Source organism: Peromyscus maniculatus, chromosome 19 (assembly GCF_049852395.1).
Source record: "Peromyscus maniculatus bairdii isolate BWxNUB_F1_BW_parent chromosome 19, HU_Pman_BW_mat_3.1, whole genome shotgun sequence".
Classification (NCBI taxonomy): domain Eukaryota; kingdom Metazoa; phylum Chordata; class Mammalia; order Rodentia; family Cricetidae; genus Peromyscus; species Peromyscus maniculatus.
The window spans coordinates 54,403,937-54,421,392 of record NC_134870.1 but is presented as its reverse complement, the minus strand read 5'-3'; the positions used below and the strand labels follow the sequence as shown (position 1 = coordinate 54,421,392).

The 17,456-nt window shown below is 41.8% G+C and overlaps 1 protein-coding gene across 7 annotated transcripts in view; it reads left to right on the top strand.

Moving 5' to 3' along the window:
* The window catches only part of Piezo2 (piezo type mechanosensitive ion channel component 2), a 380,980-nt gene that overhangs the window by 71,064 nt on the left and 292,460 nt on the right, over positions 1 to 17,456 (top strand). For all 7 annotated transcript variants that reach the window (XR_013046146.1, XM_076555357.1, XM_016003707.3 and 4 more), the window contains exon 2: positions 4,168 to 4,263. Coding sequence is in view for 6 of the 7 variants with exons in the window: in XM_076555357.1 (XP_076411472.1) it covers positions 4,168 to 4,263 (96 nt within the window). In the remaining variant the exon portion in view is untranslated. The remainder of the gene's footprint in view (positions 1 to 4,167; positions 4,264 to 17,456) is intronic.

Sequence of the window (17,456 nt, the reverse complement as noted above, 5' to 3'; positions counted from 1 at the left end):
GTACCATCTTTTTTTTTTTTCTAGACTTCTTCATCAATAATCAGGTGTCCATAGATGTGTGGATTTATGCCTAGGTCTTCAATTAGATTCTATTTTTCAACATGTCTGTTTTTATGCCAATACTATGCTGTTTCTATTAATATAGCTCTAGCACAATTTGAGGTTGGAGATGGTGCTACCTCCACCAGTTCAATTATTTAGGATTGTTTTAGCTATCTTATATTTTTTTGTGTTTTATTATGAAGTTGAAAACTGTCCTTTCAAGATCTGTGAAGAATTTTGTTGGAATTTTGATAGGGATTGCATTGAATCTGTAGATTGCTTTTGATAGGCTGGCCATTTTTACTATATTAATCCCACTGACCATGAGCATGGGAAACCTTTCCACCTTCTGATATCTTCTTAAGTTTCTCTAGTGTCTTAAAGTTTTTATCATACAAGTCTTTCACTTGTTTGGTTAAAGTTACTTCAAGATATTTTATATTTTTTGAGGCTATTGTGAAGGTGTTGTTTCCTGTTTTTTTTTTTTTTTTTGCATTCCATTTTCCATTTATATATAGGAAGGACGCTTATATTTGTGAGTTAATTTTCTATCCAGCTACTTTTCTGAAAGTGTTTATCAGCTGTAGGAATTTCACAGTGGAAGTTTTAGAGTCACTTGTGTATACTATCACATCATTCACAAATAAAGATACTGCAACTTCTTCCCTTCTAATTTGTACCCCCTTTATCGCCTTCAGTTGTCTTATTGCTCTAGCTAAGACTTCAAATTCTATATTGAATAGGTATGGAGGGAGTGGACAGCCTTGTCTTGCTCCTGATTTTAGTGGAATTTCTTTGAGTTTGTGTCCATTTAAGTTGATGTTGGCTATGGGCTTGCTGTAAGCTGCCTTTGTTAGGTTGAGGTATGTCCCTTGTATCACTAATCTCTCCAGGACTTTTATCATGAAGGGGTTTTGGATTTTGTCAAAGGCCTTTTCTGCATCTAATGAAATGATTAAGTAGTTTTGTCTTTCAGTTTGTTTATACGTTGGATAGTATTTATTGGTTACATGTGTTGAATCGTCCCTGCATCTCTGGGATGAAGCCTATTTGATCCCAGTGTATGATATTTTTGTTGTGTTCTTGGATTCAGCTTGCAAGTATTTTATTGACTATTTTTTTTGTATCTATGTTGATAAAGGAAATTGGTCTGTAATTCTCTTTCTTTGTTGGATCTTTATGTGGTTTGGTTTATAACCAGCATTTCTCTGTTTAATCTTTGTCTATATGACCTTTCTGTTGGTAAGAATGAAATATTAAAGTCTTCCACTATCAGCATGTGAGGATCAATATGTCATTTTAGCTTTAGTAGTGTTTCTTTTATGAACTTGGTTTCCCTTTGTTTGTTGCATAGATGTTAAGAATTTCAGTGTTCTCTTGATGGATTTTTCCTCTGATGAGTATGTAGTGTCCTTCCCTATCTCTTATGATTAGTTTTGGTTTGGCCTAATTTGTCAGATGTTAAAATGGTCACATCAGCTTGCTTCTTAGGTCCATTTGCTTGTAATATCATTTTACATCCTTTTACCCTAAGGTGATGTCTACCCTTGATGTCAAGATGTGTTTATTGGATGCACCAAAAGGATATTGTGTTGCCTCCATTAGGTCAGTGAGTATCTTTTTATTGGAGAAATGAGACCATTGATGTTGACAGCTATCAATGAGCAGTGTTTGTTGATTCCTGTTATTTTGTGTTATTTTTTGTTGGGGGTAGTGGTAGGTTTTGTGTGTGTGTGTGTGTGTGTGTGTGTATGTGTGTGTGTTCTCCTCTCTTGATTCACTGGCCTAGGATTATTTATTGCTTGTGTTTTCTTGGATGTGGTTAACCTCTTTAGGCTAGAATTTTCCTTCTAGCACCTTGTGTAGGGCTTATTGGTATTATCATGGAATATTTTATTTTCTCTATCAATTGTGGTTGAATGATTTGCTAGGTATAGTGGTCTTGGCTTGCATCTGTGGTCCCTTACAGAGTCTACAGCACATCTGTCTAGGCCCTTCTGGCTTTTTAGAGTCTCCGCTGAGAAGTCAGATATTATTCTAATAGGTGTGCCTTTATATGTTACTTGGTCTTTTCCCCTTGTAGCTTTTAATATTTTCTTTGTCCTGTACATTTAATCTTTTGACTTTTATGTATCAGGGAATTTCTTTCCCTGTCCAGTCTATTTGGTTTCCTGTATGATTCTTATACTTTGATAGTCCTTTCCTTCTTTAGGTTAGGGGAATTTTTCTATGATTTTGTTGAAAATATTTTCTGTACCTTTGATATGGGTTTCTTCTTTCTCTATTCCTATTATTCTTAGATTTGGTCTTTTCATAGTGTTCCAGATTTCTTTGATGTTTTATGCTAGGATTTTTTTTTTTTAGATTACTATGTTCTTTGACTGAGGTATTCATTTCTTCTATCGTGTCTTCAATGCCTGAGATTCTCTCTTCCTTCTCTTTTATTATGTTGGTGAAAATTGCCTCCGAGGTTTCTGTTCAATTACCTAATTTTTTTCATTTCCCGATTTCCCTCTTCAAAGCTCAATTTTAAGTTTTCCTTTCTGATTCTATTTCTACTTTCAGGTCAGGTCTTGAACTGTTTTATTCATTTCCTTCCACTGTTTGCTTGTGTTTTTACAGATTTCTTTAAGGGATTTATTAATTTCCTCTTTAAAGACCTCTGTCATGTCCATAAAGGCTATTTTAAGGTTTTTGCCTGTTCTTTCGCTATGTTGCAATTCTCAGGGCCTACTGTGGTAGTTTGCAGAGCTCTGATGGCAATATATTGTCCTGGGTGTCATTGATTGTGTTTTTACATTGATGTCCAGGCATCCGACTATAATTCTAGGTGCCGATGTCTGGTCTTGTCTTTGTTGGGTTGTGGTTTTGTTCCTTGATTTCTGTCATCAGTCACCCTCTTTATTTATAAGGAGCATGTGGTGGGTGTGTGTCCCTTGGTAGGGAACTCTTCTAGGATTCTGCTAGGTGTGGCCACTGGGGGTTCCTGGTAAAATGTGTTTCTATGTTTTGGGAGCTGACAATTAGGAATGGGGATGGCCTAGGAAAGGGGACTGAGGTGAAAAGCAGGTTGTTCCACCAGGATGTACTTAGTTCCATGGGAATGGGGGGAGAGAGTGAGGAGAGGCCAGAACAGGTGGTCTATCATGGAGCTGGGCATGAGATTTGGGATTGGATTTGGAGGAGCTGAGGGAGAGTGAAGAGCTTTCCTAGCTAGAGTGGCCTGTGGTTCCCAGGGAATGCCTCTGGAACTGTGGCTGGGATAAAGAAATGAATGTAGGGAAGGAAGGTTGAGGAAGAAGAGCTGTATGATCCATCTGAGATATGGGCTGAGAGAAAGGGGAGGTCGCGCAGCAGGTGGTCTGTAACAGAGTTGAAGGTGAGACTGGGGGATTAGATTAGGAGGAGAGGAGAGGTGGACATCTGAAGGTCACCTACATGCTCCTTCCCTTATACATCATACCTCCATCTGTCTATAACCACTGCCCTCTATCTTTTGCCCAGAGAATTTAATGCACTGATGTCTAAGGTGATTGTTGATAGGTAAGACTTAATGTTGCTATTTTGTTCATTGTTTTCTGGTTGTTTTAGAGAGCCTTTTGTTCTTTCATCCACTCTTACTGTCTTTTGTGATTTGATCATTTTTCTTTGATCTTTTCATGTTTTTCTTTTCCCCTTTGGCAAATACACTATAGGTTTTGCTTTATGGGTACAATTAAATTCATGGAAAACATCTTATAGTGTAACAGTCAATTTTAAGCCTGATAACAATATGACTTCTTTTGTTTATAAAACTTCTTCCTCTCAACATGTTCTGTTTTTTTTTTACATATTTTGATATTGTGTACTTATTAATACGTTATTTTTACTAATTTGAATGGAGTTATTCTGTTAAATCTAAGTTCATTCTTAGAATTTAAGGGCAAAGACCAGGTATTTTCACTTTTCTGTTTCCCATCATACTCAATGCAATGGTGAACACAGAACACTATTCATTGCTTTGAGATTGACTTATCTGCTTAGAGAGAGAAACCATGTGATTTTTGATACCATTGCCCATGCTGCTATTGGGTTAGCCCGTGCTTGTTAATGACATTCTCCTCTCTTCTCTCTTCCCAATCACAGCATGTGCATTCCGATACAATGGGCTCTCCTTCGTCTACCTTATCTACCTCTTGCTCATTCCTCTGTTCTCGGAACCAACCAAAACAACGATGCAAGGTAAGATATTTTACGACTCCATAGCAGAGTTACACGCCTTGGATACGCTTCTGGACTTCCGGGTTTGTCTTTCTTCAGTGAGGAGGATAATATCTCGGCAGCAGGGGGTAGGTTGTCCAGCGTTGTAATCCCTATCAGGTAGAGTAGAACAAATTTGTTTTGGATGTACATGTCTTTGTGACTTACACAGCCATTCTCCCTATGTGAGCTTGTAGGAGGACTTTTCTTTCCCACCCACCAGTTCCCAAGTAGCTGACAAGGAGACTTAATATTAATTATAAATGCTCAGCCATAGTTCAGGCTTATTACTAGCTCTTACAACTTAAATTAACCCACTTATATTAATCTACATTCAGTCACATGGCATCACTTCTCTTTCATCTTGCACCTCCTGTTTCTTCTCCATGTCTAGCTAGCCACTCCTCTGACTCCACCTTTCTTCTTCCCAGTGGCCTTAGTTTGGTTTTCCAGCCTAACCTCGACCTGTCCAGCTATTGACCAGTCAGATTCTTTATTAAACCAATCACAGAGACATATATTCACACAATGTAAAGGACTATTCCATGTAAGTTCCTTACTGAGTAGACCTTACTAAGAAAATCTGGTTTCTGTGTTTAATGACAACTGAGAGAACTGTCAATAAAAATAAGGCACATGGTATGGCAAAATTGGCACATACACTTGAATAATGTGTTGTTGGGGATAACATGGTCATTGAAAAGAGCAGAGCAACATCTGACACATTGAAGACTTTTCCTGGGAGAATTAGGTGTTGTTTTTTTGTTTGTTTGTTTGTTTTGTTTTGTTTTTTTTTGCAATTCCTTGCTTGTTCATCAGTTGAGCTTTTGGTTTTTGTTTTTGTTTTTTCCATATGCCTCAAGTACACAGCAAAAGCAAAGCTGTGTTGCAGATAGTATCCAAAGCAGGTTTTATGAGGCTTTTGATCCTTGTTAATTGTTCTGCAAGGCAGAGAAAAGAATAGTGAGTGTTTTCCGGGGGTCTAGTGAGGTAGTGCATTCTGGTTTCTGATCACACTTAATTGAAGATCTTCCACAAATATGAAAATGAAGCTCCCTCAAGCTGGATAAAATAGACTGTTTTTGTGACATGTTGCCATTAGAAGAAATAAGGACCATGCCAAATGTTGTAGGTGAATGAACCAACTGTGTATTTCCATGACAGGAAAAGGAAATTAGGTTTGTCCCGACCTTCAGTGGCGTGGGAAAGGCCATTGGTGGTGACTGCCTTTTTAGTGATGGGCTCTTTGGGAGGAACAGCAAAGACCACGGTTGGGCAAAGGACAGCAAACAGCTTCATCTGTCTCTTCCTCTCTGATTATGGAATTTAGGTAATGCTTTGCACATTCATTCTGGTGGTTGGAGCTATAGATGTTACACCTGTTTTCCTGACCCCAAAAGAATATCGACATTCATGATAGCTCTGAATTACTCATGTGCTTAATAGACCAAATTAACAAAAGCTGTAGAAACAGAAGTTTATGCAAATCCTTATCAAACAACAGTGTTTATGGAACTCCATCCACTGTAACCTTGCTCTAAAGAGTTCAACATAGGATTTCTGGCCTCAGAAAGAAGATTATAATGTACAGGTAACTCCTGTTCCAGGGCTTGAATGCATGCTGCAAAGGGAGATTTTGTGAGCCTTCAGAACACAGTGCTTTTAAAGAGAGTGCTTTTATATATTCAGCTGAATTATGTGTTGCTTCTATTCTATATAGTGTAGGCTCCTGTTCTATCTGGAGGTCAGGTAACCAGAATTTCCTCCACACTTTTGTGACAGCCCTTGGATTGTCCTCCCCTTCCCCAGTCATTAATCATGAATCTGCAGCTATTTTGGAGGTGTTCATTGGGCTAAGCCCAGAACCCTGGCCTCAGTACATTGTTGGGAAGATGGTATATACGACATAGAATAAAAAAACCACAAATCCTTGGCATGTGCAGACATATCCTGTGAAGGAAAAGTTACAAGGTCAGTGCACAAAGAAGAATGCAGGCGTCTGCAGACTCTGGTCTTCTCAGAAGAGAATGGCAGGACAGGTTGGTTAGGAAATCCCTACACCAGCATCCGGAAGCAGCATCCTGGTGTTTCATCTTCCTCTTTCCTGCATCTCAGCACCAGGAAACATGACTGATGTTAACATAACCTCATCTTTTTGTTTGTTTATATAATCTACATGATTTTATTTTCTGATCTGTAAGACTCAAAATCTATGCATTTCTAGTGACTGTGTGTAAAGGCAGAGTGGGTAGACATTTTTAGGTGGTATGAGGTCCTGCATGGAGACCATGTACTCAAGCTATGTACCTGTCACAGAGGAGCAACATGGCCTTTCAGGGCAGACGTAGACCCCAATGCACTGAGCTGTGAAAGTTTGGGTTCATATCCACATCTCAGGAATTAGCTGCCAGGTGCATTAAACGGTTCTCAGCAAGCTCTGCAGTGTGCTTCCCCAGAAAGTCCATGTCCAATCCATATGTAAATTTGAGTTGGCCCCAGGAGCTGATGCAGGAATTATTCCTTGTCAGGATACTGTATTATTAATACAGACACACCGAGCTAGAACACATACAGCAACTACCCCTGAATGCTCTGTCTCTCTACTTGTGTGGATGGACATCCTTGCTGGTGTGATTGGGCTTCCTCTCACTGTGCTTACAGAGATGCCTGTTGTGTGGGAAACATCAGTGTTCTAAGCTAGAGTGTACATTCTTTGATGTAGTCCTTGGACTTACCCCAAATGGAAAATTTAAATTGTTTAGGTTAGAAACATTCACCTGTCTTGACCTTGGTGCCATCAGCAGGATGAAGAAGACTATTTGAATAGGGATGATGCTTTCCCGGTGTCTGGGTTATAAACTGTACTGATGAGGAAGGAGGGTGATCTAAAATCAGTCATATCCTAAAACATTAAAACTTCTGTTTTTAAAAACTAGTTAGGGGCTGGATCCCACAATCCCCTTTGAGGACTTGCTCTCAATTACTCAGTGAAGAGAGCTTTCCTATCACATGTGATGTCATACATTGAGCCCAGGACTACCCTTCCATACACCCAAGTGCCAGGGCAATAAAATTGCCCAGAGACACATTGTACACAACACATGGGGTTATATGATTAGGGAGAAAGGTAATTTATACAGTCAGAGAATTCTTGAGTTGAAATAAAGAGCTTTTAGGGGTGGTGAAGTCCATTTCAGCAGCTAGTAGGGGAACCCTCTGCAACATGTGGTCCTTTACATGCTGGTGGTCCTGGGAGCTCCCGTTTTCTTGGGAACTCTAAAGCAGTGGTTCTCAACCTGTGAGTCATAACCCCTTTGGAGGCCAAATGATCCTTTCACAGGGGTCACTTGTCAGATATCCTGCATATCATATATTTACATTATGATTCATAACAGTAGAAAGATTACAGTTATGAAGTTGCAACAAAATAATTTTATGGTGGTAGGGGGTGGTCACCGCAACATGGGGAACTGTATTAAAGGGTCACATCATTAGGAGGGCTGAGAACCACTGCTCTAAAGTATTGTCAGATAGTCTCAAAACAGACTGAACTGTACTTTCCTGCACTTCCTGGGCATGTTTCCTGCCTAAAGCAACAATGAGTTAAAAGAGATCAGGGGTCACCTTCCAATAATATTGTGAAGGGCTTGTGGAAGGCTAGGCACTTCATTCATTAAATGGCTGAGATCTTTAGATGTGCCATTATCTCCATAGGGCTGAGTCTTTTGGGGTTCTTTCCTAAATCAGGAATGGCTTTAGGTATTTTAAAAAGGAAAATTTAATATAAGAAATTCACTAAAAGTGAAAGGAAAACCAAGAACCCAGGCAGAATGTTGAAGCAACATAGTACTATCAGGCAAGGTGTGTATGTGGTGGTGGGGGAGCCACGTTAGTGGACTTCAGTAACAGAACCATCGGAAGCCGCTAGAATTGCAGAAGCCAGACAATGTGTCCATATGTAAATCAGCATTACAGCCCTCCTCACCATGAGATGTGTCACTCAAGTGCAGCTGTCCCCAGAAAGGGCTCCTGGTATCTAATGTCTGCTGGCACACAGGCTTAGGGATAATGATTCTCAACGTCATCCATTTTTAACTTGGCTGGATATGCCTAGTTCCTCTAGGATGTGAGTTCTCAACTGGTCTTGCAGAATGACCCCCTCTGGAGGCCTCTGGCTGTGTCAGATTCTCCTCTGAAATGCCTTGCATAGTGGGTACTTTGTTCTAAATGAGTTTTCCCCGTCTCAGAGGGCAGACCCCCTTCCCTTGCTATCTGGGGGCTTTTCTGGGGCAGTGCCCAGCAGTCTCTTCTTAGTGGTGCTGATGTCTATCCATGTTCATCAGCTCTCTGCTACTATAACCAAACCCAAGGATAGCTAGTTTACAAGGAGGAAGGGCTTACAGATATGCTTAGTATTTTAGACATTTTAGTCAATGGCCAGAGGACTCATTGCATTTGGTCCTGTAGAGAGGCAGCCTATTGGGACAGGGAGTGTGGTGGAGTCAACTGTTGACTTCATGGCTGAGATGCAAGAAAAAGAGAGCAAGAGATGAGCCTGGGATCTCAGTCCCCTCTGAGGACATGTGCCCAATTGCCTGATGACCTGCCACTAGATCCCCACCCCTCAGAAGTATCCACACCTCCTCCAAATAGTGCCTACCAGGACTATACCTCAACACACAGGCTCACTGGGGACCTTTAAGCCCTTTGAGATGGCTTACATAGACTTCTCCCCATGAACAGGGCAGCCTGGATCCAACAGTCATCCAGTATGTGTTTCAGGGTCCTTAAGGATGGGTAGTCTCTTGGGGCCATGGCAGCTCCAGTCCATCCCTGTCCAATCCCCCTCTCTGTGCATTTCTGTTTTCCCTGCTCCCTGTCAGGTGTGGCTTCAGGTGCACTGTCAAGTCATTCTCTCGCTGTCCCAGATAAACTGGGCCTCAGGTTCTGGGTATATTGTTGCAGATGTTCACTTAGCTTAGGCTGGAAGGCTGGGAGCTTAGTAGAGGAATCCACATGGGAGCTTAGGATTAGATATGAGGATGACCCCAGCACTGAAGTCTAAAGGTGGCAGACACTAGTGCATGACCCAGCCTCTGATGAACTCAACTGGATATCAGTTCATATGGCTCTTTCCCCCTTAACAAATAGGTATCCACATTGGTTGGGGTTATTCGGCTCTTTGAGGACCTATGAGGAGACAGAAGTTTAAATGAAGTGCAAATCCATTCCACAGACAGTAGTTAGCTCTAGAACCCCTGTAGTTCATTTTTATTTTTAATTTGGAAAAAAGAGTTATTTATTTCATTCTAAGAGTATAAGTGTTTTTGCCTGCATGTATGTATGTGCTGTATGTGCATGCTTTATGCCTATGGAGACCAGAAGTAATCAGAACCCCTGGAACTGGAGTTTGGGGTGGTTTTGAGGTGCTCTGTGGGTTCTGGAAATTGAACCCAGGTCCACTGCAGAAGTAAGTGCTCTTAACCACTGAGCCAAATAGGTTTCTTTATACATTACTTGGACTTGGATACTTGGTTATAGCTGCACAGAATTCACTAAGAGTGAGCGCACAGCTATTTCCCTCTACAGCCACCAGCCAGTTCTGTTGACCCTGTTTCTCACCCTGGATTTCTCCAACAACAGCTCTTTGCCGTCTAGTGTGTCCTGCACATTCATGGGCCTTCCCATCGAAGCCCCTTCCCCTATATCAAACTCTTGCAGCTTCTCTGGCATGATTTTTGTATTGTCCACCAAGTTTAAAAAAAAAAACACAGCTTGCAAATAAACATCCTTTGCCATGAGGTTCACTGTAGACTGAGCAAGCATTAGGCATGAAGGCCACCTGGACTTTTAGATCTTATCCTAGGTTTCTGTAGAGTGCTTTTGCTCTCTTTTGCATAAACATCAAGGTAGCAGGGATATACTGATATGTGTACTTTTGTGCCTGGGCTATAGGCAACCAGACAATGTTTATAGAATGAGTGAATTTACCTCAGAGTCTAGTGCTCATGATCATTTGTGAACATAACCACAATCTCTAACAGCAAAATCATACAATAGTTTATTGTATACACAGGTCCTCTGGAGACAGAAGCTTAGGGTACAAAAGGCCATAGGATTCTGCTGTTTTCAATTTAATTAGGATCAGACAGTCATGAGTAATTGAAGACATCAAGTCTGTTGAAATGTTTTATGTGTTCAATTACAATGATGGGCATTTTATTTAAGAATGTAATAGTGAAGGAGAGGAAATGAGGGTTTTCTTGCTGTTCATAAACAGAGTGCTTTGGGTTCAGGATTGAGACAGGCCTCCATTAAATTCTTTAATAGTATGTAATTAATTAAGAGTAGTAACACATGGCCCAGTGTTTCAAATTTAGAAGGCACTAGGTTCTTGACCCAGGCACACAATAGGTGTCTTATATTGTGTATTCCGAGGACAATGTATTGGTCAACATGGTTTGTATTTTGTTCAGATGGGAGAGAAGTGCTAAAACGTATGTGGTTTGAAAGAAGGCAGCAGCCAGTGCTCACTAAACACAGTTTTATGAAGTTCAGCAGTATTTGTAACATTCTCAGGTAATGCTAGATCCAAACATCTGGCATGTAGAAATATTTCTCATTTGCTAATCTTCACGATAACACTATATTAGTTCTTTCTAAATAATGGCAAAGAATTAAGTAATTTCCAAGATTCTTTAATGTTTTGCTCCTAGATATCTAATGATATTTAGGCTAATTGGCCTATTAATAGAGAGCCATTAGCACGGTCTAGTAAGTGCATCTTATTATTTACATGCTTCAGTTAATTGAATTCTCACACTGAAATCTTGAGGGATATATTGTTTTATTAAAATATTATTACATGGTACTGGAGAGGAGGTTCAGCCATTGAGAGCACTTGTCCTTGCAAAGGACCTGAGTTCAGTTCCCAGCATGGTGGTTCAGTTACCACAGGGTGGGTAACAACCATCCATAACTTGAGTTCCAGGGGATCTGATACCCTCTTCTGACTGCTGAGGGTGCCAGGCACATAAATAGTTCACATATATGTATGTGGGCAAAAAGTTCATACATATAATAAAATAAAATAAATAAGTTAAAAAAAACCCTACAATTACTATGGATCTATATTGCCAGTGAAGGCTGAGTTCCAGGCGGGCTGACAGCAAGCCCGGAACACTGAGTGCATGGTCTGGCCATTGGCCTCTATGGTGTTCTGACTCATGCTTTGGGCAGGGCTAAGTCCTCTGGGGTTTTGAAAGGGGAGAAGGAAGCCTGGGCAGTTAGTGAAGACTTTTGGCTGATAGCTTGTTTGGCTCTGAGCACACAGGTCTGGAAAGACACTATAAGCCTACTTATGGGAGGCGTTGTAACAGATATTGGTGTGGACTGACGACATATATGTATGCTCCATAAGACAACACATTAAGTGGGGCTGGTTTTGCCTTTCAACAGATGTTAATCAAGAGACTGTCCTTCACAAGGCACTGTGTTGTGTCTTGTGGAGGATGAAGTGGTTGAGTCTTGTGGAGGATGAAGAGGAAAGAGTGGCATTTCACTGAAGCAGCCTTTTCACACCCTGGGTTTTATGCAGCTGGCTGAGTGCTAGCTTTCCCAGTATAACTGTTTTTTTGGAAACTGCCTACTTAACCCCAGCTCTGCCGTTACTTTTCTATGGTGATTTCAGGGTGCCCCTTTGCACTTGTCTAGAGACAGGGGGATGAAAACAGTGATGGCGAACCGCTGTCCCAGGGAGATGAATCTGAGTTGGTAGCATTCGGAGCAGATGTGGACAAAACCGGTTATTCAACGAATTCTGTTGATTTCAGAAGAAAAGGATAGAATGCTTAGTACAAAGTGGTGTCCAGAGGTTGCTGCTCACTGTGAAGGAGGCAGTTCAATGTTGACTTGAATGAGAGCCATCGTGCTGATATACATGACAAATGCATGTACTGTCATGATGCTCGTGTGGATGGATACATGTGACCTCACAGGTTATCAGGTGGGATGCCCAGGTGGGAAGGCAGCATCCTGAGGCAACAGTTGATCCCAGAACCACTAAAAGACAAGCAGCCCTGTCCTCCGGGCCCAGGTCAGATCTTCGTGTGGACAGGTGTTCTCCTGGAGGATGTTAGTGAGTGGCATGGTCAGCTTTCATTGCCATTTGCTATGCGCCGGACACCCTTGACTAATAAGTGAGAGTTCCAGTACTGTCAGCGACGTGTGTGCCCGCCGTCTGGCGACACACATCCACCTGCCGTGTGACATTAGCAGTACACTGGGAATTGCCGTCTGCTTGCGTAGCTCTCCAGGAAGTCACTTTTGTTCACCTGTGTTCTCACTGCCTGAAGTGAGGGACGGCTTTTTATTCATTCTTTTTGGAGGAGATTCATTTCTCTTTGGGGGGGCATCCCGTTAAAAAGAGATGCTTCCAATGAAGGAACTGTCATGTTCTAGACAGCATCAGCTGGTTTCTGCTGAGAGGACATCTTAGAAGCATCATGTGATGAATTCACGTATCCAGTGGGTATGTCCCACACAGTGAGTGCTAAGGGACAGTGCTGGCCATTGCTGAAGGTAGCTCTAAGAACACAGCTGTCTTCTTGAGCAGGCCCATACTCACGGTGACAGCATGGGCATCTGTGTTATGTTTGGGGCTGGGAGCTGGACTGGCCATGCCCATCTCCTGCAGCCGCTCTCCCACTATAATCACAGCTGCTATAAAGGAAACGAGAACCTCCCTACCTAGAGCCGGCCAGGGAATCTTTGGTCCTCTAACAGAATCTCAAAGGTGTGTGGATTCCGGGAGAATAGTGGGATCCCTGATTCTTCCCCAAGGAAGTTTTTGGAAGTCGAGTTGTCGGACACTGAGACATCAGAGGGCTAAGGATATCACATAACTGTCTGGGCACTGGGTTCCTCTTAACGGAATGTGCTGCCCCTCCTCATTTTCCCATATCCTCTGATTCACACTTTAGCAAGATTCCCTTCCCTAGAACGAGGTACCCCTGCCCCATGCTGCCAGTATGGGATCAGAGACAGGCAGGCTACAAACATGAACCTCCCTTTCCGGTGAAACTTCTAAGAAGGGATCCTATCCATGTCACATGGGCAGTCTTCAACTCTCCTCAGAGCCCTACCACGCTGTTTGTCTGTCTGTCTACATCATTAATACCTCTTCGAACACATCTCTTACCCAAGAGGACAGTGAACCCCAAACCTGAAACCTTTCCATAAGAACCTCATGCCCAGAGGTGGATGACAGACAGGGACTTCTGATGCCTTGTGTGGAGCAGGGTGTGTGTGGGGGGGGACTTGAGGAGCCCAGTTCTTTGCTGATGCCAGCAGCATTGCCAAGGGGATAACCCAAGAACTGCGCATTTGCCAGCTTTTGCAGGCTGTACCTGAAGAGATTTTTTTTTTTAAATGTGTGCCTTACAGTGGTTTTGTTTACCTTCTTTTTTGGAATACTTCCAAATAGCTTTTCTTTTTTGTTATTTGGACCAAGACAGCAGTTCCTCTGATTCATTTACTCACATTTACACCCTGACATTATTACTGATGTATATTTTTTCCTGCTTGGTGGGATCTCTTGCAGCATTTGAGAAGGCAGGGGTAGAGAGGCATAGAAAATGAAGGGCTTTGTTGTGTTCTGTTGACAACCATAAGCAGGCGGAATTTTCAGCAGGCCTGGCTAACACTTGTAAACTTTTGCCAGAATTATCTTAGAATGATCAAAAAGAGAAGTATATTTTATTTAATGCAACTCTAAATAGGAGCCCTATGTCAGCAGGAAGTTGTATTAATCTTACAAATTATCCCCCCCCTACACACACACATACACCAACAGTATCTTATCCCAAGGTTCTGACCCAGGCTACACTTAGCCAGAATACTAACAGCACCCTGAAAAAAAGAAAAATGGTGTTCAGTTTCCCTACTTAAAGAGGCAAAGAGGTCTGTAACTTGTAAAGCTGTGTTTAGACGTCAGAACGGAAATAGTAGCAGATATTTTAAAACACTCCTGCATCTGGTTTTTGTTATAAATAGTCTTTAGGACATTAGGCTTATTATTACAATGTTTTACTATGTCATAATAAACCAAAAGGCAAGAAAATATTTAATTGGATAAATGACTTGGTAAGTGTTTCATTGCCAATAAGATCAGCCCTCCACCAAAAGAAATGCTAACCAAACTAGTTAGAAGGTCATGTCTCCATTTTCAAAACCAATTATAGGATGTTTAGGTTTTTCTGTCCTTTTGTAGGATGGGGCAGGTTATTATCCCATTATTGTTGTGAATTTGGCATGCTGGAAATCAGAGGGACTTTCAGGCAACATTAATTCTTGGTTCAGGAAACAGAAGGTCATGTTATTGCTTGACTACAGAAAAGATTCCCAGAGCCCCAAATATTTCTTTATTTGGCTCAAATGGTATCTATGAAACAAACCCACCATTTTGATCACAGTGTATTATTCATTTGAACTGATTTCAGTATGTTGATCTGTCCTTCAAATTATGATGCTTTGGCTGTTGACAGACATTTCCTATCAGCTCCCTGGTCAGGCCATGCGTGAAACCACACAACATGCAATGGTGAGCAGGACACAGCTCGGTTACCTGTTGGCTCTGCACTGTTGGGCAAGCTACTGAAATTTTCAGCTTCCTGTATTCAATTCTGCTGAGAGCTTGGCATGTCCCTTGGTAGAGTTGCTAAGACACTGTTCACAGGTAACTGCGAGCCAAGGCTGTGATGTGTGCTCAGGAGATGGGGAAGTAGCTGTAGATAAGTCCTTTGATTCCCTGTTGTGGTGACCAAATACCTGAAAGAAATATTTTAAAAGAGGAAAGCTTTCTCTTGCCTCATGGTTTCTGGGCTTTTCTATCCATGGTCTGTTGGATTCATTGTTTTGTGCCCGGAGTAAGGCAGAGTGTCACAGGGTGGAAGTTACGGCAGAAGGAGGTATTTATTTCTTGGAGGCCAGTAGGGGCTTTAAGATACAACCTACAAAGACTCTCGGTGGGTAATTCCTTCAAGTGGATCCCACCTCCTAATTCCCCATTGACAAAGTTAACCTATAATCATTTTTCAATCCCTTTGGTGAGGGGCACTTCCAATCTAAACCAAGGAAGGAACTGTGGCTGTCCTCTGACTTTAAAAATCCAGTTTCCATTTAAGAATATTCTACTAAATGTGCTTCACTTACATATTTTTTTGGTCTTTTCTTTCAGCTTTGAAACTAGCTTGCTTCAAAGCCTGCAAAAGACTAAGTTTGAATTTGTTCCTTAGCCAGGATGGATGGGTTAATTGTGCAAGCTCTCGTGAACATATCCATGTACCTAGATTTGGACAGAGGGATGTGATATAACCTTTCAAGATAAAACCTTACATTGAACTCTCAGACAAGGCTAACTATAATCACAGGAGGGACAAACAGGCGGCAAGGTGCTTGCTAGAACCCAGGCAAGTATTCTACACAGTCCTTACACACCTTCACAGAGTCTGCTGAATAATGCTGGAAACTGGCAGTATAAAAGTTGATCCATCGAGGAGTGCTTCTAATATGAACAATTCAGTGACAGAGATCCATGTAGGTACTTCATCGCCATACTGCACGCTCCTATGAACAAACAGTAAAAATTCGTGCAGACATTATTCATGCCCTCTCCTTGCATTAGAACACACAAATAGGCAATGATTGAACTCTAAACAGCTATTTCGTAGAAGTTTTCAGTATTAAGCAGGTGTAGATGCTGATATAAAGCATGTATTTGTTTGTTTTTGGCTCATTGGATGTTGAGCATCTGAAGTGCGTTGTGCAGGTGACTTGGTAGTGGAGCCACCGTCCTTTCAATCTGAGAGCTCTGGAGCGAGACCCTCCTTCTCTTCTTTCCTTCATCCAGTTCTTAATTTTGCTTATATTCATTTTCCACACTTGAGTTTGCCGACGCTATGCGCTCTGTGAAGTATGTGGGAACAGGTCGCCATAGTCCCGTCTGACAACCCAGAGCAAGGGCTGTCACATTTTAAAAGGTGACATGTGATATTCATCATGATGGCTTCTGTCACGTTAGCTTCCTGTCATTGTGATAAAATACCTGAGATAATCAGCTTACAGTCAGTAAAGGGTTATCTTGGCTCATGTTTTCAGCTCAGGGCTTTGTTTCTCTTGGGCCTGGGATGATGCAGCATGCCATGGTGGGAGAGTGTGGTAGAAGAAACTGCTCACTAATGAAAGCCAGGGGGAAAGAGGAAGACAGGTAAGATAGGGACCCTGGACCTAACTTCCATCAACTAGACCCCCACCTCCTAAAGTTTCTACAAACTCCAGATAGTACTGTGGACCAGAGACCAAACATTTAACAGGTAGGCCCCTGGAAGACACTAATCCAAACTGTAATATCTGTATAATCAGAGTTAACAGTTGCTACCATGAGAGTTCTCCAGGACTCCCATTCCAGGCTCCCAGACCTTTCAGGAACAAGATCTAAGTATGGGGGATGTGCACTCAGGACTACATGCTGGCTTCAGTCTTTGGGATATCTTTCTTTCTTTCTTCCATAGCAGTCTGTCCAGCCCTCGTCTGGACTCCTTTGGGAATTTATAAATGAATGTCACCATCAAATATCAACTTCTTCACCATTGTCACAGCATTTCTGGGGACATATGATATCTGCAAAATTCTTCTCCAGTCGGTGGTGGGGATGTCCTCACTCTTACTGTAGTGGATGCTTGTCCAGATCCCTCACTATTTAAGAATCAGGCATTGGCCCTCCCCCTACCTGGGATATTGGCAGCAGAAGGCTCATCTGTGTGTGCATTGCAACTGAAAAGGTCTACCTCATCCCAGGCTCTCCCTTTCTGCTCGTGGGTATGGCTCATATCCCCATGAATGGTCACTGTAGGTCCCCTCATATCCCTTGCCCAATTCCGGGACAGCTCTATATAGTTCCACTCTAGAGTTTTCTATGAGATCATCTGGTACTTCTGCCACATGTATTAACACCTACATTACCTTTCCTCTGTTCATACTGACTTCCCTCCAATTCCTGGTCCTGAACATATGCTTATTAAAGCACTGATTTCCAACTCTGTGTCTTGAGAGGTCTCTTTTCATGGTTAGATTGGTAATTTAGTAGCTTTTGCATGCTAACATCCTTCTTCTGATGC